Consider the following 22,734-nt stretch of genomic DNA (forward strand, 5'->3'; position numbering starts at 1 on the left):
TACATACGGATGCTGACATGCGCAAAATACGCGACCTCACCTTGCTTACGGATGACATACGGAGCACTGTTTAGGGGTCATTCATCCGTATTACGCCTGTAAACTACGGACCGTATTTTGCGCAGGTTAGTGTGACCCCGGCCTAAGAGTTGTGACGGAGCACAAAGTCACTGACTCCATCACTTACTCCCAGCAGGGCACGGGAATGATTAAAAATATTGGTCATGTAGTAAATCTCCATCCAGGGTAATAATAGTAATATATCCCATCTGGTTCATGGGGACGGGGACAACATGGGCCTGTGTGATTTCAAATGCCAGGGCTGAATTTAAGCCTCAGTCCGTACCTGATTATAGGGTACATTGTTACAGGGCCCTTTATGATAGATTATAGGGCACTTTATTACAGGGCATTTTTTATAGAGCACTTTGTTATAGGGAACTTTATTATTGGAAACTTTATTCTCATCTGTAAAAAATAATTTGATACGTCCGCGATTTTTTAAAGCCAGAGAAGCGTATACATTATTATTATTGTGTCTGTAATTATCATAATATTACAGGTCATGGTGACTGCCTTCACTGTAAAGTCTTCATATCACAATTATGGGCTGTAGACACAGATCACTGAACATATTATTTATCATAGCTAGCCATGAGTTTTGATAATCTGTCCAGAAAAAAAAAATCAACTTGACATCAATGGCAGCAGGGTCGTCATTAGTTCCTGGTGCTACTGATGGGGTCGTGAGATCTACTGCAAGCACGAGGAGATCGTGGCAAAGCAGGCAGGTCACACAGGAGACAGTAACCCCACAGGCTTCCCTGGGAGTCGTGTGCGACGGCCGACCACATCCAACCTCCACCAGTCGCACATAGCGTCCGCTTAGTTGCCAAGGAGATGGAGCCGGGTCTAACATCTCCTGGTCTGACGGCTGGGGAGGGGTTAATGAGGGAGTGTTGGCCCAGTCCTCATCCTGCCCCGCCATTAGGTGTAGTGAAGCACTCGGGTCAGATGGCCGGCACCTCCACAGGAGCTCATGAGGGAGGCTCAGCCTCCTCCCCGCCATGTCCTCCTCCCCCTTCCTACCAGAGAGAGACAAGGGGAGGGGGCTGTCCGCGCATCATCTGGCGGCTGCTTCCTCCTGCTAAACCCTTTAAGCCCCGGCACCGAGTGATCTCCTGCTCCTCCTCCCGCCTCTGGAGACGTGTCCTGTGCTCCCCGCAGATCCGCGGCCGATCCTCCTCCTCCCCCGCAGCTTTCGCTTTGTGTGTTTCTGGGCACATCCTCATCCCTGATCTCCCTCTGCTCGGTCTCCCCTCCTACATCTCCAGCACGGATTGCAGTCCCCTCTGGAGGAGGAACAGGAAAAGGGGGATCTGGTTTCCCTCCAGAAGGAGCTGAGATTTTCCTCCAACACCATCATCATCATCATCATCAGCAGCAGCAGCTTCATCATCCTTTTGTGGTCAACTTCTGGCAACTCCATCCTTTGCCTGAACTAGTTGGATTAGCTGGGCTTTTCATTGCCAGTCGTAGTGTTTGCTGAGGCAGAAGACCACCATGAGGCTGACCAGAAAGCGCTCGGGTCCAGGAGGGGGCCAACAGGAGCTCACCAGGCCGGTCAAGAACCCCTTTGTGCATGACCTGCGCTTCACCCCCCTGCAGAAAGCCAAAGTAGGTCCTCCATGTGTGTGTGTGTCTGGACCAGAGCAACATGGAGCTGAGGTCCTCCTGTCTGGCGCCTGATGACACCTCGCTGACAGGTGGCCCATGGGTTTCGCATGTGTGTGCCATCTACATCGATGGGGAGGAAGAACATCCTCATGTGGCTCCTCAGCAGCCAATTGTTGAAATCTCAGGCTCTCCCTTGCAGAACTTGAGCTTTTCTCCTATATTCCTTTTTCTTGTATTCCATAATCCATGGTATCGTTCATATTTTTTTTAGCAGCAGGAGCCTATAGGCGATAAGTCGCCATTCACCTGAGGTCGGCTGTCACCTGCTGCTAACAGGATCTGTAGGATCTCCCATAATGCTGTGATCTTACATAATGGTCACATATGCTATTATTCATGCACAGACTAATCCTATGTAACTGGTGGAAGGCCCGGGTTGCAGAATGACATGTTGCACCTCCTTGGGGTTACGTGCCTGTCAATGGGCACCATTCACTTCTATGACAGTAACTTCAGGGCAATCCGGTATTGGATTGCGACACCACCAGCCACTCGGGGCCTATAATAAGATGTCTGTGATTTCTCGCTGTCGGGCTATAGATTGGCATTGACTTCCCATACTTGTTTGTTTAATAATAGGCAGCAGATTTGTAACGCTCAGTGCTCGGCTTTATATGTAGCCGTCCATATGACCTGTGGGCATGTACAGTAATTTTCTCCTAATTCCGGCAGGCCGGTGGGTGGCCCAGCTGGTGGGCAGCGAGCGGCATGCTCTCTAATTGGCGTGCCATGCTTCTAGTGCATCTCCCCCTCCTCCCCTAGTGATAAATAAGTGCCCTGTTTCATGTAATGAATGGGCCCATTTAGTGCCCTCAGAATGTGGGTGTGATTGATGGCACTGTTGTAATTACACCTCCGGCGTTGGCACGTGCACACTGGGCCTTTATCGATAATCCCGGCATTGGGAATACGTCTGCCGCTGGATTGACTTGCTTACAATGTCTTCTGTCACGTTGACTTCTTGTGTCTTGGCCTATATAACTTCCTGTTTGTTGATGCAGGTATCACATGATATCAAAGCCTCGAAATGCATAAAATGTTAAATCTGTTTCTTTAACCCTTGAGCGATGCAGGAATCTGCTAATCTCTAGGCGGAAGGGTTGATGCCATTAGTGCAATCAATGCCCGTCTGCTTTAGTATTCACTCTCCACTTACATTGTGTGCTCTGAGATTTCCCCAAGGACATTTGTGTACATGTTATTTATGCATGAATGAGGAATGCCTTTCACATCAGACACCAGGCGTACCCTTTAAACTTGTTTTTTTCCCCTACATTTTTATTTTCAATTTCTTAACATTTTCAGCGTACGTCAAGTCGCCCCATTGCTTTTGTAGCATGGGATCTATTCAGCTAGGACATGGCTGAGGCGTTAATTATTTGTGGAGCAGTTGAACGCTTGCCCACATATACATGGCTAGATTGGGGAATAAACTGGATTAGGCCTGAAGTAAGACTTGTCCTTAAAGGGGTTATCTGGGCTCTGCTTGTTTTTCTGCTCCAGGACTCAGAATTTACATGGAGGTAGTTCTAACTGCCTGCCCGTACTGCCCAGCACCGTCCTCTGCCGGCTCAGAGCGGACATGGACCGCTCCTGCCAGCATACTCTGCGGCTCCGGTGCCGTCACGCCAACAATCCTGCCCCTTCTCTTCTGCTCTGTCGATGGGGCTTCACTGCTGACAACCAGCTCCCTGCTACCTAACTCCATAGAGCCAGCATGCCACTGTCCAGAAGAGGAAGAGCTGCTCTTTCCACCTGAGGTGACATTAAAGGGAACCTGTCCCATTCTAAAACGTTATTAACCTGCGGATGAGGGGGTTAAATGAGAATGAAAGCTGCCCGGCTGCTGCACTGCTATTGGGAGGACGTTAACTTCATTTCTCCTGGCAGCCTTCGGCTTTCAGTCACTTTCGTGACTTCAGTTGCTGTTCTGTACATAGTGAATGGCGGCTATAACCAAGCCCCCTCTGACTGTCAGCTCAGCGGCACATCAGTACAGAGCCGGCTGTCAGTCAGCGCCGGGGCGTGGTTACAGCGGCCGCTCGCTGTGACTGAAGCTGCGCCTCTATGACTGAAAGCCGGATGCTGCCGAGAGGAATAAAGTCAGTTTCCTCCAGGTAGCTGGGTTTTCAGTGCAGCTTTGGAAAGCTATTAACCTCTCTCCTTCTGTACTTGTGTGTCCCTTGCCTTGCACGTGTTTATTGTACTTGTCTATATTTCCCCTTTTCCCTGTAAAGCGCCATGGAATGAATGGCGCTATATAAATGTATAATAATAACCTGCAGATTAAACCCATAGCTGTATGTTAATAGTGTTGTGGGTTGTGTCAGGTTCACTGTAAGTAACAGGAGCGATCCATGAGCAATCTGAGCCAGCAGAGATCGGCGCCGGGCACAACAGGCAGGTAGGTAGGTTTTTAGCCCAATAGCAAAAAAAAAAAAAAAAAAAAGCAAAGTTGGAGATGACTCTTTTAAATGAGATGTCCCTTTTTAAAAAACATTCTGCTATAAGCTCAGTGACTCTCCATCTCTATGGGTAGAGTAGAGCCACTAAGCTCGCTGATTGGCTGCAGCGCTGCCGATAGAGACCAGGGCAGCTGGGAAGAACAGGTGCTGGACCTGAGGAGGGTAAGTGTTACTCATATATTGTGGTTTTTTTTTTGTTAACAAATGGGACAACTATTCAAAGAGGACAACTACTACTACTGGCCGACCTCGGCGTAATCAATTCAGAACACCAATTAAACCCAATATGTCCTGACTTCGCACAGCAGTGCCGCTCCAACGATGCCGCTATTCCCGGAGAATGATGTAACATGTTGTAGCGAATGAGCGGATGCTGTTTGGCTGCAGCTGCTCAATATTCCACCAGGGCAGCCATCCACTTGGACTAGATAGTAAAGGCTGCAGTGAAAGTTCGGCCGCCCATCGGCTGCAGCAGGCTTGTGATACAATAATGGCGTGTCACTTTCTAGGAACAACAGTCTTGACATCGCCAAAACGCACCGCTGTGGGAGGTGAGTATCCATTGTCTTTAGTCTAATTGTTGGCCCTTTTTTTTTTTTTTTTTTTTGTTTTTTGGGGTGGGGGGGGAGGATTTTAGTCTTTGTTCAGTAACAGAAAAAAAAAAATTACAATGCAGAATAAATGGCTACATGTCCAATTTTGATCCCACTTACAGATGAAAATCGTCCATTCACGTGAAGGGGTCCTTTAGAGAGTTGCTTGGAGACAATCCGTGTGTCATCCAGCGGCTATATGTCCAATTTGTTGGATATTAGAAGCTTTGAAATTCTTTATTTTTTGCACGTGAGGAAAGTGGATGCAGCAGTAATAGTAAAAATGGATGGACCAAAAATTGGATGGAGAATACTAATGATGAGCTATCCGTTTTTTGCTCATATGCAAACCTATTGGGCATATGATCGATATGGTCTAATTTTCTGATATTCTTAACGTTCAAAATGAATGTTCCGATGGTGGGTTTGATACATTACTCTTTTCCATTGAAAGTGTAAGTAAAAATGAGAAGAGCAAAGATTAGAGACTTTAGTGAGGGCAGTTTCAGTGGAGTGTAAAGAGCGGAAACCAGATTGGAGAGGGTCGAGAAGAGAGTTTTCTGAGAGATAGCGGATAAGACGGGAGTGGACCAGGCGTTCCAGGAGTTTAGAGATGAAGGGAAGATTAGAGACAGGTCTATAGTTAGCGGCACAGTTTTGGTCGAGGGATGGTTTTTTAAGTAATGGCTGTATGATGGCATGCTTAAATGAGAAGGGAAAAATACCAGAAGAGAGAGAGAGGTTAAATATTTTAGTTAGGTGAGGGGTGACAGCAGGGGAAAGGGACTGAAGGAGCTGTGACGGAAATGGGTCACTGGTGCAAGTAGTTGGGCGAGAAGATGCAAGGAGCCTTTTGAACCAGTCACAGAAGAAAAAGTAAGCAGGCTCCTTGCATCTTCTCGCCCAACTACTTGCACCAGTGACCCATTTCCGTCACAGCTCCTTCAGTCCCTTTCCCCTGCTGTCACCCCTCACCTAACTAAAATATTTAACCTCTCTCTCTCTTCTGGTATTTTTCCCTTCTCATTTAAGCATGCCATCATACATCCACTACTTAAAAAACCATCCCTCAACCAAAACTGTGCCGCTAACTATAGACCTGTCTCTAATCTTCCCTTCATCTCTAAACTCCTGGAACGCCTGGTCCACTCCCGTCTTATCCGCTATCTCTCAGAAAACTCTCTTCTCGACCCTCTCAAATCCGGTTTCCGCTCTTTACACTCCACTGAAACTGCCCTCACTAAAGTCTCTAATGATCTGCTAACAGCTAAATCAAATGGTCACTACTCCATGCTAATTCTCTTGGATCTCTCTGCAGCATTCGACACTGTGGATCATCAGCTCCTCCTCATTATGCTCCGTTCCATTGGCCTCAAGGATACCGTTCTCTCCTATCTCTCCGACCGCTCCTTTACTGTATCTTTTGCCAGTTCCTCCTCCTCTCATCTTCCCCTTACTGTTGGGGTCCCCCAAGGATCGGTTCTAGGTCCCCTCCTCTTCTCCTTGTACACTGCCCCTATTGGTCAAACAATCAGTAGATTTGATTTCCAGTACCATCTCTATGCTGATGACACCCAATTATACGCTTCTTCTCCTGACATCACGCCAGCCTTTCTAGAAAACACCGGCGATTGTCTAAACGCTGTGTCTAATATCATGTCCTCACTATATCTGAAACTGAACCTGTCAAAGACTGAACTCCTGGTGTTTCCTCCCTCTACTAATGTACCTATACCCGACATTGCCATTTCTGTGTGTGGTTCCACTATTACTCCCCAGCAACAGGCCCGCTGTCTTGGGGTCATACTTGATTCCGAGCTTTCCTTTGCCCCCCACATTCGATCACTGGCTCGCTCTTGTCATCTGCACCTCAAAAACATTTCTAGAATTCGACCTTTTCTTACCTTTGACTCTGCAAAAACTCTTACTGTTTCTCTTATTCATTCTCGTCTCGACTGTTGTAACTCTCTTCTAATCGGTCTCCCTCTTACCAAACTCTCCCCCCTCCAATCTGCCTTGAATGCTGCAGCCAGGATCATATTCCTCACCAATCGTTACACCGATGCCTCTACCTTGTGCCAGTCATTACACTGGCTACCCATCCACTCCAGAATTCAGTATAAACTTATTACCCTCACTCACAAAGCCCTCCATGGCTCAGCACCACCCTACATCTCCTCCCTTGTTTCAGTATACCACCCTACCCGCGCCCTCCGTTCTGCTGATGACCTGAGATTAGCATCCTCAATAGTCAGAACCTCCCACTCCCGTCTCCAAGACTTTACACGTGCCGCGCCAATTCTTTGGAATGCACTTCCCAGGTCAATACGATTAGTCCCCAATACCCACAATTTTAAGCGTGTCCTGAAAACGCATTTATTCAGACTGGCCTACCACCCCAACACATTAACCTAATCTATCCCTGTGTGGCAGAGCCAAAAGTTTTACCATAACCAGGTTCCCCGCATCATGTTCCCACATGCTTTATGCCTCCATTAGCCCTCTGTGTCTGTACTGTTACACACTTAACATTATGACTGGTCCATACAATCAGGGTAACTGTTACCACCCACCTTTCGTGTCTCCCTCTTTCCTCATAGACTGTAAGCTTGCGAGCAGGGCCCTCACTCCTCTTGGCATTTGTTATAATCTACTGTATGTGATTATTGTTATGCTGTAATGTCTATTGTCTGTACAAATCCCCTCTGAAATGTAAAGTGCTGCGGAATATGTCGGCGCTATAAAAATAAAATTTATTATTATAACTGAGAGGGAAATGGGATGTAGAAGTGGCGGCTCGTAGTCGGTGGTACATGTAGCTTATATTACTTGTATAGCATGTTGTGGAATATCTGCATGTAGCCGGCTGTATACACTGTAATGTTGATATGTTCAAACCAAATCCGGTTGTGTTCTAGAGCCCTAAAGATGGATTAAGATTCAGGTCATCTTGTTTGCAAATAATGTCCTTAACTAAATGTAAATGTTTTTTTTTTTTTTTTAAGTGGCAAAGTATCCAGTTGTAAGTTAAAAGGTTTGGTTTTGGGTGTCGATCTTGTCCGTCAGAGATCATGGCCGAACCACTGATTAATTCCTGCTGTCACGAACTGATTAGCTATAATGGTTAAACCATTTGTGCTGATGGTTTCACTCTTTCCGCACAAGGAAAACATAGGGTTCGTGCACACACTGCAGATTGGGGTGCGGATTTGGCTGCGCGGATTTTGTAAAATCCGCAAGTAAATCTGCAGGTCAAAAGAACCGCGGATTTACCTGCGGATTGCCCTGCGGTTTTTCATCTCAATGGAGGAGATGGCAAACTGCAGCGGAATCCGCAGAAAGAATTGACATGTCAATTCTTTCTGCGGTTTCAAAACTGCAGAAAAACCGCTCGGAAAATTTGCACCGTCTGCACTGCAGTTTTTTATTCCCATAGGGAATAATGGTACTGTACACCGCAGCAAAAACTGCTGCGGACCTGCAGCGGCCAAAACCGCTGCGGAACCGCAGCAGAATCCGCAGCGTGTGCACACAGCCTTAGGGTAAGTTCCTACGATGAGTTTTTGACTCTACGTATTTTTCCTGCGCAAACCCCCCCCCCCCCCCCCCCCATAAAACAGCATCTTACACTTTCAACAAAGTTGATGGGATTCATAGAAAGTAACTGCCCACCTGTTTTATTTATTTTTTTTTTTTTACGGATACGCTGAGTTTTGTGCGTATTTTCTCTATAAACTGCATTAGATGTCTAAAATCCCCAGTTAAAAAGTGCACACGCTGTTAGTGTTTCCGCTATTTGAATGTACAAATAAAGTTGAGATATCAAAAACATATATAAAATAATGCTTAAATGCAATGAAAATAACCGAGAAACCTACTATACCTATTAGGCTGTGTTCACACACAGCGTTTTTTTTAGCGGTTTTTACCATAAAACCGCTAAAAATAAGCTTCCCATTCATTCCTATGCATTTTGCACTTTCTGTGCACATTGATGCGTTTTTTACCGCGAAAAAACCGCATCGCGGTAAAAACCGCAGCATGCACATTAATTTTGCGTTTTTTTCCACGGTTTAGGCTTCTCCCATGCTTTTAGAAACCGCTGCGGTAAACATCGCATCAAAACCGCGCAAAAAACGCCGCGGGAAAAATAGGTGCGGTTTCTGGGAAGGGATTCAGGTTTTTGTGCAGAAATTTTCTGCAACGTGTGCACATACCCTTAGGGTTCACTCACTCAAGCTTATAACACAACCACTGCTATCCGATGTCTTATCAGATAGCACTCTGCCGAATGTTATATTATGGGGCAGTGCAGATCTGTTTTTTTTTTTTTTTTTTTTTTTTTTTTTTTTTTTTCTTCCCCCCCCCCCCCCCTCATGTTAGTACTCGGATCATGCACACCTATAGATTTGTGTGTGAAACATCAGAATGCACTCTGATGTCATCCAAGTGCAGTCCCATGTACGCTCACAGAGACAGTGGAGAAATTAAGTTCTCCATCTTTTCTGCACTTGTGCTGCGATTTTCTCATGATTGACAGAGTTTGAGCCGAGTGTCATTAGCATTATTGGCCGGATTCTCTCGCATGTGAGAATGAGACAGTGTGAGCGAGCGCTTAGATGCAAAAAATCTGCAACATCAAAAACTTACCAAACACTCCTCATGAAAATGCAGACTTTAGCTGGCCATAGACATTAGATGGCTGTCGGCCAATCGTTCTGCCGACAGCCATCTTAGCTGCCATTCCTATGCACATGCGCACTAGCTCAGCTCCTGTGTTCTCTCAGAAAGCCACACGTCGAATGCCGGCTTCGCTCCAGGTGAACAATGCAATTTGTAGTGCAAAACTGGAAATGCACAATCCATATCTCTACTGACCATCAGTCATCCAGTGCCAAAATCCATCCATATCGGTGGGTTCGTTATTAGTCTGTGTATGGACTTCAGAAGACCTAGTGAAGGCATCTGTGGTATCCAGCACTGGACCAGTATCTGAAGATCCTTGATGGCCTTGATCTGGGGACTTCATGGATCTGTCTTGCCTTTGCTGCCCATGTCAAGGATTTAATTAAGAATCTAGGGGAATTTTGTGTACAAAGACTAAACTCCATACGTTCCTCAAATCCTTCCTGTCTGGCTGCATATACCCATAGAGAACGGCCACTGCCATTAGGGATTACTGATGCCATGAAGGGGTGTATTTGTGGTCAGAGTGACATCTCCAGGATCACCAGGACCCAAGTTTTCCACCAGAGCATCACACTGCCTCCACTACCCCTTCTCATACTTGGCAATCCACATGATGTGGAAAAAATGTAATTCCTATGACCAAGCCGTCTCTTTTATTTAGGCCATCTTCGTACATTTTGATGGTGATCAGGGGTCGGTGGGCACACTTAGTGGTCTGTTCTTGACCATCTGGTGCGCAGCACGCCATGATGAACAGTGTATTCTGACACCTCTTATTACTATTATATATTACTAGCTTTATTATCCTCTTCTGTGGGATCAGCGCTGACCTTTGCTATCCTCATGCATCAGTGACCCTTGGGTGGCCATGACCCTTTTGTCCATAGCCATTGCAATTTGGCCCTTGTCAGTAACTCGGACCCTTGCGCTAACCCATTATTCCTGCTTCCAACCTGTCAACTTCAAGGACTGCTCACTGGCTGCCATTGTAAGGAGATAATCACAGTTATTTACTTTGCTTGTCGGTGGTTTTAATGTTGTGACTGATCCATGTACAGATCTATGTAGGGGATGTGTAATGTTTGTTTCACACATATTGTTACTAGAAATAGCTTTTTTTTTTTTTTTTCTTTTTTTTCCATCGATTTATTTAGGTAAAAAGACTGCAGACAAATTTCAACAGTGAGTCAAATGGTAAAAAGTAGTCTGTACCATATTTGGATACTTGTGTAGTTTTATATGCTTTTTTTCCCCCTTGTTTTCACATAGACTTCTTTGGATACAATTACATGTAAAAACATATGAATTTATACAAAATGCAAAGCACATAACGGATTCTTGCTTTTTTACCAGATACATACTATATGGAGGCCCGATGCTATCGCATTGGGAGGGCTGTAATGTCACGATGGGTCAGGCTTTGCAGCATTGAGAATCTCCTCCTCCCCCCCCCCCCCCCCCCCCCCCCATGTGCTCATCCACCTATCCACTCTCTTTCCCCATGTGCTGACTTCTCCCGTCTGTGCTCTCTTTGGCCTGTCTACCCCATGTGATATCCCCCTTGTCAGCTGTCTCTCCTTCCTGTGCTGTTCTCCCCTCATGTGCTTTCCCATTTGAGCTGTCTCCCCCCGTGTCTGTGTCTCTCTCACCCTGTGTCTGGCTGTGTACAGAACATACCACAGCTCCTGGGCAGGGGAGGAAGCAAAAGACATTATTATTATTTATTTATATAGCGCCATTGATTCCATGGTGCTGTACATGAGAAGGGGTTACATACGAGTTACAGATATCACTTAAGCTGGAGTCACACATAGCGACTCACCAGCGATCCTGACAACGATATCAATGTGTCAGGATTGCTGGTGAATCGCTATGTGATCGCTGCTGAGCTGTCACACAGACAGCTTCACCAGCAATCAGCACAGCGACGCCCAGCGCGCGGCGTCGCTGTGCACGTTAGTAACCAGCGCGCTGATGCAGGAAGCTGGTAACTAACGTACACATCGGGTATCCAAGGGACGCATCGCTGCGGGAGACCAGCGACCAAAAAAAGTCCTGGCCTTTCCTGCAGCGATACCTGGCAGGGGGGCCGGTTGCTGATCCCTGTCGCACACAGCGATCTCGCTGGTGAGATCACTGTTGTGTCACAAAAATTGTGACTCGGCAGCGATCTCGCTAGCGAGATCGCTATGTGTGATGGGGCCTTTACAGTAAACAAACTAACAATCACAGACTGATATAGAGGGGAGAGAGGACCCTGCCCTTCTGGGCTTGCATGCTACAGGATGGTGGGGAAGGAGACAGTAGGTTGGGGGGTTGCAGCAGTTCCAGTGATGGTGGGGTGGTAGCTCCAGTAGTGGTGAGGGGGCAGTGGGGATCATTGCAGGCTGTAGGCTATCCTGAAGAGGTGGGTTTTCAGGTTCCGTCTGAAGGACCCAAGTGTGGATGATAGACAGACATTGATGACATGGCAACATAGGACCCAACAAACTTAAATACTCTATAATAAATAATTGAGACATCCAGACATATGTGGAGAAAAGTGGCCATGTAAACTTTCTTAAGGGTTACTGAAATCCATGGGAAAAACCAAAATCCACCAAATAAATAATTCTTTAATAAATAATTCCTTTATTAATCCGATAACCAAAATTCGCTCATTGAAAAGAGCAATCGTACCCAACTCTAATAAAGTTTTCATGACGGAAAAAGAGAGAAATACATAAAATTGGGGAGGGCGGGCGGGCATCTTCTTAACTTCAAAGTTGAAAAGTGATGAAATCACCTCAGGTTCCAGTATATATAGTCCTTTACTCCCGCCGAAAAGGCAGACCAATCAAAGCCCGTTACCGGGTCAATTCACACAACTCGATTTCTTATTGGTTAATAACCAGCCAATTAATAAAACAATTCCTCAGAACCTGAAAAAAGAAACTTAGAGACAGCATTAACACTTAAACTACCCAACCCAAATAAAAACAGGTCCATGTAACCATCGGACAAGGGTCCACTGCTTTGACATTACAGCAGGAGATCGCAGAGGATACATTTTGTGAGGTAAAATATTGTTTAAAAACAGTCAGTGAAATATTTTACCTCACACAAAATGAATCCTCTGTGATCCCCTGCTGTAATGTCAGTATTGTCTTTTGCTTCCTCCCCTGCCCATGTGGTATGCTCCGTACATGGTCAGACTCAGACAATTTTTAAAATAAACTTTCGTTCGTTTGAAAACCTCTTTAATTTGATCAGCTTCCTTTGCCTGTAGACATGTTTCGCGTCTGCTGCGGGGATCAGCCGAATGATTCACTGCGCGGAATTCGCGCTGGCGCAGTGCGACGGTGTTCCCTGGTGGTACCACACCAGAGGCTGCATGAGTGTGTGTGTGGTGCGACGGTGTTCCCTGGTGGTACCGCGCCAGAGGCTGCATGAGTGTGTGTGTGTGTGGTGCGACGGTGTTCCCTGGTGGTACCGCGCCAGAGGCTGCATGAGTGTGTGAGTGGTGCGACGGTGTTCCACTGGTGGTACCGCACAAGAGGCTGCGTGAGTGTGTGTGGTGCATACGGCGTATAGAGCGTGTGTGGTGCGACGGTGTTCCGCTGGTGGTACCGTGCCAGAGGCTGCATGAGTGTGTGTGGTGCGACGGTGTTCCCTGGTGGTACCGCACAAGAGGCTGCGTGAGTGTGTGTGTGTGGTGCGTACGGTGTATAGAGCGTGTGTGGTGCGACGGTGTTCCGCTGGTGGTACCGCGCCAGAGGCTGCATGAGTGAGTGTGTGTGGTGCGACGGTGTTCCGCTGGTGGTACCGCGCCAGAGGCTGCATGAGTGTGTGTGGTGTGACGGTGTTCCGCTGGTGGTACCGCACAAGAGGCTGCGTGAGTGTGTGTGGTGCGTACGGCGTATAGAGCGTGTGTGGTGCGACGGTGTTCCGCTGGTGGTACCTCGCAATAGGTTGGTACCAGCAGCAGTTTCCATACTGAGACACCCATCACTTGGGTGTCCCAATATGGCGGTCGGTGAACTACCTCCGCTTGGAATTCTGGGATATGGTGACATCTGGACAGAACAGGACATGAAAACATTACAAGGCAATTATATAAATAGATATTTTTTTTTTTTAATGGCTATATCTGAAAATAATTTTAGAGTGGATCGCTTTTGTTACAAAGTTGGGCTATGTTCACATGTTGCAGTTGTGTTTTTTTATGCAAATTAGAAGCTGCTTTTAACAGTACCAGCAAAAGCTATGTTATTTCAGATGCAAATTTCATGTAAATTCTTTCAGCTATTTTCACCCATAGTAAGCAATGAGAAAATGGGGAAAAAAAAAAAGCTGTAAAATACGCAATGGCATTTTTTGCTGTGTTTTTGGTAAAAAAATAAATTTACTAAACATGTACTGTACACCTAGCACACTTGAAATAAACACCCCCCTAAAAAAGCATCAAAAACACAGCAAAAATGCATCGTTTTTCCTGCCAAAAGAACTGGTTTGGGCTGCAGAGAAAAATGCAGCAAAAACGCTGCATGTGGACATAGCCTTAATGAGGATCTCTCCGTAGTTTTTGCTTATCCAGCCGAGAGCAGCATGATTTAGGGCCGGAGACTCTGACTCCAGTGATGTGTTTCTTACTTTACTGTTGCTCCAGTTTAGGTTAAAAGCTGGCTTATCTGCTGCAGATCTAGCCGTTCTCTAAGGCCGGGGTCACAGGTGGTCGATTCCTTCATGCAAGAGAATCTGCTTGATTATGCTAATGAGAAACTACTCAAACTGTCAGAGTCCGAGTGTCATCTTGGTGTAATCCGTTTCACATGAAAGAATAGCAACACAGGTTCGGAGAAGATGGAGACCGTAATATCTCCATTGTCTGAGCCCGTGGTAATAAGACTGTACTCGGATGAATCACTGATTGGGTGGATCAAGGAAATGCTGTAGATATAGTATATCTTGACTTCAGCAAAGCATTTGACAAAGTCTCTCATACAATCCTTATTGAAAAAATGACTAAATATGGAATGGACAAGGCAACTGTTAGGTGGATTCATAACTGGCTTAGTGATTGGACCCAAAGAGTGGTCATAAATGGCTGCACATCCAGTTGGAAGAATGTCTCAAGTGGGGTACCACAGGGCTCTGTCCTGGGCCCTGTATTGTTCAACATCTTTATCAACGATTTAGATGAAGGAATTGAGGGTAAACTGATTAAATTTGCTGATGACACAAAGCTAGGAGGGATAGCTAATACTAGAGAAGAGAGAGAGAGGATTCAAAAAGATATAAATAAACTGGAGCAGTGGGCAGCAACTAACAGAATGGTTTTTAACAGGGAGAAATGCAAAGTACTACATCTGGGCAATAAAAATGAAAAAAGCATATACAGAATGGGAGGAATAGGGCTAAGTGACAGCACATGTGAAAAAGACTTGGGTATACTAATAGATCACAGACTGAATATGAGTCAACAGTGTGATGCAGCAGCAAAAAAGGCAAATGCAATTCTAGGATGTATTAACAGAAGCATACAGTCTAGATCACGTGAAGTCATTATTTCCCTCTACTCCTCTTTGGTCAGACCTCATCTGTAATATTGTGTCCAGTTTTGGGCGCCACATTTTAAAAAAGACATCAAACTGGAGCAAGTTCAGAAAAGAGCGACCAGAATGGTGACCGGTCTGCAAACCCTGTCTTATGAGGAAATGTTGCAGGATTTGGGAATGTTTAGTTTGCAAAGGAGAAGACTGAGAGGAGACTTAATAGCTGTCTACAAATATCTCAAGGGCTGTCACATTGTAGAAGGATCAACTTTATTCTCATTTGCACAAGGAAAGACTAGAAGCAATGGGATGAAACTGAATGGGAGGAGACACAGATTAGATATTAGAAAAAAACTTTTTGACAGAGTGATCAATGAGTGGAACAGGCTGCCACGAGAAGTGGTGAGTTCTCCTTCAATGGAAGTCTTCAAACAGAGGCTGGACAGACACCTGACTGGGATGATTTAGCGAATCCTGCTTTGAGCAGGGGGTTGGACCAGATGGCCCAGGAGGTCCCTTCCAACTCTACGATTCTATGATTCTATGACCTCCTTTAGGCCATGTTCACACGTTCAGTATTTGGTCAGAATTTTACCTTGGGTGTTTTGGAACTTCATATCCAGTCTCCAGTTATACTCAATGTTTTGTGTGCAGCCATATAAATGTTTTTGTTCGAACCACTTAATGCTGACCTGTTCCTGAGACTTTCCGGTTGTTGACACGAGGGAATTAAGGAGACAATGGGGTCCTTCTTTCCAGGCGCCCTCAATGTGATCCTTTACAATACGTTTACGTTGCTCTAAATATCTAATGATTGTGATGGTCCTCTCTGTTTTCACGCATCATAAAAACTGGTCCATGGAAAAAATTAAAAGATGACATCTTTTAGGAAACCAATTTAGCTTTTTATATATTATGTTTTTATTGCAGTTTTACGTCTACCGTAGCTTGTATGTAACTGCCTCCCGCACTCATGAGCCAAGTACATGGCTGCGTCAAAGTAAGGTTGTGTGTTCACAATTCTCATTTATTGTCACTCACGGATGTTTGATGTTCTACAATGTCTGCAGTAGCGAAATAACATAATCTTCGCACTATAGAAAGTTTAGCTGTAGGTTTGAGAGATTCTATAGCTTTTAACTCTGGCTAAAAATGGGGGGGGAAAAAACAGATTTTGACCCAATGATGTACTCTCAATTTCCAGAACCTATCAACTGAGGGATCTTTGGGGTTTTCTATCTTTGCGTCCATCAGCTGATTCCTTCATGGTTGTGACTGAATACATTTTTGGCTTTCTATGTGTTTTGTGATGTCAGGCTCACAAGTTATTTCTATGTGCAGTAATTATATAGCCTGGTGTTATGGTGAGATCATGCTAAGCATTGCATACATACCACATGGACTAGAAACCGAGGAAGCCCCAATCTCCCGCACGTAGTATGTATGCGGAAACCATCTAACCTTTACTTCTGCTCTATATTTGCTGCGGTTATCAAATTCTGACATTTTTAGAGTATTTTTTTTTTAACAGTTCTATACAAATTATAACACCAAAGTCAGTATTAATAAGTTTTTGCACAGCTGCTGATTGACATTGCATAGTATGGAGCGTCTGGGGTTCTGTATAGATTTTATTTTAAATTCTGATTTGTAAACCGCTCAACCAATTGACACAAAACATACCACAGACTATAAAGCTTAAAACTTTTAGGAGGGCAACAGGGTGGCTCAGGGGCTAGCACTGTCGCTTTGCAGATCTGGGTTCATGTCCCACCAAGGACAATATCTGCAAGGAGTTTGTATGTTCTCCCCGTGTTTGCGTGGGTTTCCTCCGGGTATTCCGGTTTCCTCTCGCACTCCAAAGACATGTTGATAGGGAATTTTAGATGGTGAGCCCCAATGGGGACAGTGATGATAATTAGGGCTGATCAAATAGCTTTGGATAAGAGCTTATCCGAATAGCTATAGCGCTTCCCGAATAGCTGCAGAGGGAACCCGGATACCTGGAACGCTCCTGATAATCAGCTGTTCGTAGCCTCGTCACATGCAGCTGATCATCAGGAGCGCTCCAGGTATCCAGGTTCCCTCTGCAGCTGTTCGGTAAGTGCTGTAGGTATTCGGATAGGGAGGTATCGGAAGCTATTCGATGAATCCTAATTGTAATGTGTATATAAAGCGCGGCGGAATATGATGGTGTGGAATAAGTAAAAAAAAAAAAATAAAGAGTAGCCTGCGTTGCTAGTGCGAATACGCAATCATTTAATGAGCAACGACTAGTGTAAAGCATACATTCTCATGTCAACCTATGAAGTTTGAACCTGATGGATCTTCTTACTGTTTGCGTTGTAAAATATCCAATGGACTCGCTTATGTAGTGACAGACTGGACAAACTTTGGTTGCTGACAGTTCTGTTTCGCAAGAGTGACTTTATTGCCATAAGTTGGTTCTGTACTTTTCCTCCCTAGAGGTCACATTTAAAAAAAAAAAAAAAAAAAAAAACACTGAAAAAACTGGAGCAAGTTTAGAGAAGAGCTACCAGGATGGTGAGCGCACTACAAAGTATGTCTTACGAGGAGCGATTAGGATCTGGGAATATTTAGCTTGCAGAAAAGAAGGCTAGGAAGAGACTTAATAGTTGTCTACAAATATCGGAAGAGATGTCACAGTGTAGACTTACCATCCTTATTCTCATTTGCACATGGAAACACGAGAAGTAATGGAATTAAACTGAAAGGGAGAAGATACGGATTAGATATTAGAAAAATCTTTTTTGACAGTGAGGGTGATCAATGACTGGAACAGGCTGTCACAAGAGGTAGTGAGTTTTCCTTCAATGGAAGTTTTCAAGCAGAGGCTGGACAGAGATGGTTTACTGATCCTGCATTGAGCAGGGGGTTGGACACGATGACCCTGGAGGTCCCTTCCAACTCTACCATTCAGTGATGGTGAACTCTTAACCACTACCCTGCTTCTTTTTATTATCATTACAGTGATTGGATGCTGATTGCTTGTGCCCAAGTAAAGAGGGGGTAGGAAGTCCCTTTTGGTGAGTTAGAAGATGGTGTTTTGTTTTCTTTTGGGCACCAGTATATCTAGTGGATGTCAGATGACGTTACTGGTATTTCTTTGGGAATGTACCAGCCTCCAGTTGAATGGAAACCTGTCATCAGAGTTCACTCTTTTGAATTGATGGTGTATTGTGCACAAATACGCACAAGCGCATGTTTGAAAAGGTATCCACAGTTTGACTGGACAGGAGAAAATGGTCTTGCATCACTACCGCAGGCCTCTCTTCCAGTCATCTGGGCCGTGCTGAACTGAAATTCATGGCTGTAATTGGTGTCTGGACTGTAGTACGACATAGTAATTGACGATTGATATCTCACTTGGTGTGTTATTGTACTGGGGGGATGTCATTTTGTAAAATTTCAGTGGTTGTGAACGTAGCTGAGATGCTGACGGAGTGCAGCAGTAACTGTTTAGTACCATTCAGATGGTTGGCACAGAGCAGTGAGGGGCCGTGAAATAATGTCCTTTTCTCATTGCCTATCAAACTGCTGATTTCCATATGAACATGTCTAGAAAGGTACAGTAGTTTCAGGCACTGTGCCATCATGACCTTAGTAGTGAAACCTGACAGACTGATATTTCTTTAAAATTATGGAATGTAAAGATGGCTACAGTCTATCATCTCCTCCTACTTTATAGACCAGGCTGAATATCCCACCAAGAGGTCACACCAAGAGACCCTTCAGTGTATTGTCAAATCCCTTCCTGATTCTGCAATTTTTGTCTTTTCTTATAAAAAAAAGAAACTTGGCAGACAGCCAACACAAGATCCAAAATGTGAGTTGTATCACAGATCATGAAACCTATCTCTTGTCTTAGTACGCCTCATGTTTTTGAAGGTCATGTGGTCATCTCTTACATTCTGGGTGTTTCTGGCCATATGATCACTGGGTGGATGTTAGATTACTGGCCATGCTGTATAAACCATACCTGTGGCTGCTGTAACATTGGCAACATTCACCTGCACTAATGTATAAAGCAAATGACATGGTTGCATGTGCATAAGTGACATGTCACATCATAGTCTGTGATGTGGAGGAGTCACAGCAGCTGTATTACAGAAGCCTGAGCGTAACCTCACACCGCCGGCATGTGTTACACTGTTAGATTATGCAAAGCATTTCCAATGTTGAGTTTGCCTAAGCTATCGATGTATATCACTTTTATGTATCTGTTTTGCATAAGTGTCAACAAGGTCTCCATGGGAAGTAACTTGCCGTCCATCGACCTTTATTACAAGATCTAAAAAAAACCTGAGCAGGGGGCATACTGCCGCAGTGGGGGATCCCTTCTTATGGGAGTAGGGTCAACTCCTAGATTTTTTTTACTTCCACTGAAGGTTCGGACAGGTCCATAGAACATGGTGGTAGTAGTATTCTAAAACTGTAAGGAGAAAATGGACCTTATTTCCAGTGTATATTTCTCTTCTGCCTTATTTTCCTTTTCCTACCTCTTGTGGCTTTTTATTTTCCTAACTTAGGAAAGACTCTACCCTAGGACAAAATCTATTATGATGTGATCCAGTCAAGTCTTCTTTTCAGATTCCATTCATAGTAATCGCATGTTCTTCACCAGCATGTGTAATAATCCTTGGCCTCTGTGTTCTGCTGCTTTTGCATCTAAAGAAAAAATACCAGACTCCATAGAATGCGCCAGTTCACAAAGTGTCGTTTACAGCATTTGGTTGCCATGGCAATTTTTAAAGGGATCGGCTACTGATGAAGTAGCAGATGACCAGTCCTGTCTGCCAAGGCTCTTCACGTGAGGTGGATCCTCTAAGGCCCAGGTTGGGGTGAACTTACAGAACCAGGCGTCGATGCAGGCACCAGTGGCTCGAAAGATCACCAAGAATCCAGGATCAGCAGGGCGGTTGAAGTAGAACCCAGTGATAGATAAATCCCTGGAGACTGGTAACCAATATGCCAAGAAACCTGCAGCTGCTATTTAATTTTTGTGGATTATTTGTACTTCCATTTCTTGGTCCCTGATCCAAGACCCCTCAACGTTCTGAATTACAAGAAGACCACACAGCACACGCTGCAGACATCTGACTGAAATATCTGGTTGGAAACTGGTTTCCATTATCGTTCGTATCAGGAACGCTCCTAGGATATATTTTCCCATTACAGAATAATATTTCCACTATGCGGCATAAACATGCTAACTGTTGAACTATCTAGCAGATAATATTTGCAGACACAAAACTCTGGTGCTGAAAATATTATCTCAAGCTAATTTATCCAGGAAAAAAAAGAAATCTACGAAGGAATTTCCTGTTTGCTTTTACTAAAGATTAAAGGCAGGCAAATGAGAATGTCACATGTAATCAATATATCCGGCAAGTCAACGCTCTTCAGATTGCTACTCCCTCCTTGGCCTGTGAGCCTGTAAGGAAATTAGAGGGAATTAACCCATCTGTGAAGTAAATCATTCAGCATCACTCGCCTTGTAAAAGGAAAGCGATGAACAGGGTTCACCCCCCCCCCACACACACACACACACAAAAAAAGGGGGGGGGGGATTTTTTTGGAGTCAATGTAGCCACCATTACTGCCCTCAAAGGGTTACCTGTTTCATAGACCTTCCCCCTCATATTTTAAGTATTATAACAGTTCAATAAGGAATAAATTCTTGGACTTTAAGTGCGCTGCCAGACAGATTCAATAACCACACAAGGTTAAAAAAGTTAACCCTTTAATCCCTACGCGTTTCGAAGCATAACACTTCTTCTTCAGGGGTTGATACATGACTACAGAGAGCTGTCATCGCATTTATACATACAAGATTCAAATTTGGCGCCCTCAAAGACACGAGGTGCGCCGCAAAGGTCAAAGATCAAAGTAATTCAAGCGTCAAGAGTTCATAAAGGTTAAACATTCCCTAATTAAAAAATAAATCTTTATTATATTTTGCAGATAAAAGAAGAAAAAAAGAAAAGAAAAAAAGGGAAAAAAGATGATAAAAAATGAGGGAGAACGGGAAGAAAATGAACCCATGACGTGAGGGCAAGAAAAAGGATCAAAGTCCAGCGAACACACCACTACACCAAGGAGAGTGCACGAATTTAGAAAATAAATTATAATCCAACAATCGGAATGAATCTCCGAAATAAATATTTGTAAGAGTGATAATTAAATGCTACATGCATATGTATGATTAAAAATACGCTAAAAGGAATTAATGTATAAAAATAAAAATAAAAATAAAAATGAAATTATAAAATGTGTCACCAATTATTTTATTTCAAATTCCATGAGAAATCAGTGGCGTGGGACAATGGGCAAAAAAAACCACAAGCAGAAGAAACCAAGATCGCATACCGCAGAAGGGGGAAAAAAAGGGAAAAAAAGAAGCAATACTTTAAAGGATTAAAAATATATTTTATATTGTGTATATATATTAAAAATGAGAAACTATATAACGAGGTCCACTTAAACATGAATTAATTAATATAGAAAAAGAAGAAGAATCTGTATGCAAGCAAAAATTAAAAACAGAAAAACGCATTATTGATTTTATTTCAGAAGTCTATTTGGGATACGAGGTTCTAATAGCATGAACCAGACCAACAGAAAAAAAATTGTATGAAACGAAAAAATGAAAAATAATGATCATAAAACCAAGGGAAAGTATAGAGAAAATTAACACCTTAGTTTCCAGAAAAATGACACATTGCATTAAAAAGAAAAGCACAATATGTAAAAAATTAAAAACTGCGTCAATGTGCATACATGAATAGATAAAAATATTATTATAATATGCAAAAAAAGTGTAATTGGTGGAATTATTCAAAAGAAGACAGGATTTAAAAAGCATAAACCCGATTAACCAAAATAAATTAATGAAAGGTTATAGTATGTATGGGTGAGATTAACCCATTGTGTGGGTGTAAAAAATTGTGCTTGGAAAAAAATATATACGTAATGTTAGGAAAAAATTTTTTATATTATGTATATATTGGAAAAACAACGAAAAAGATTATACTATTGCGTATTTGTGAAAAATATGAACATATGAAAAAAAAAAAGGATGAAGATGAAAATGTATCTATGTGAAGAAAAATTGGGAAACATAGACCCGAATAATGCGTTTTTCTGTTTTTAATTTTTGCTTGCATACAGATTCTTCTTCTTTTTCTATATTAATTAATTCATGTTTAAGTGGACCTCGTTATATAGTTTCTCATTTTTAATATATATACAATATAAAATATATTTTTAATCCTTTAAAGTATTGCTTCTTTTTTTCCCTTTTTTTTCCCCTTCTGCGGTATGCGATCTTGGTTTCTTCTGCTTGTGGTTTTTTTTGCCCATTGTCCCACGCCACTGATTTCTCATGGAATTTGAAATAAAATAATTGGTGACACATTTTATAATTTCATTTTTATTTTTATTTATTAATTCCTTTTAGCGTATTTTTAATCATACATATGCATGTAGCATTTAATTATCACTCTTACAAATATTTATTTCGGAGATTCATTCCGATTGTTGGATTATAATTTCTTTTCTAAATTCGTGCACTCTCCTTGGTGTAGTGGTGTGTTCGCTGGACTTTGATCCTTTTTCTTGCCCTCACGTCATGGGTTCATTTTCTTCCCGTTCTCCCTCATTTTTTATCATCTTTTTTCCCTTTTTTTTCCTTTT

General features: G+C 43.5%; 1 protein-coding gene across 1 annotated transcript in view; it reads left to right on the top strand.

The window, feature by feature from the left end:
• Positions 1-1,099: 1,099 nt before the first annotated feature.
• Positions 1,100-22,734, top strand: part of LPCAT1 (lysophosphatidylcholine acyltransferase 1) — a 163,801-nt gene continuing 142,166 nt past the window's right edge. The window contains exon 1 of the mRNA XM_073562638.1: positions 1,100-1,677. Coding sequence (XP_073418739.1) covers positions 1,564-1,677 — 114 coding nt within the window. The 5' untranslated portion in view covers positions 1,100-1,563. The remainder of the gene's footprint in view (positions 1,678-22,734) is intronic.

This window comes from Dendrobates tinctorius, unplaced genomic scaffold (genome assembly GCF_039654945.1).
Source record: "Dendrobates tinctorius isolate UK_male_01 unplaced genomic scaffold, ASM3965494v1 ptg000361l, whole genome shotgun sequence".
Lineage (NCBI taxonomy): Eukaryota > Metazoa > Chordata > Amphibia > Anura > Dendrobatidae > Dendrobates > Dendrobates tinctorius.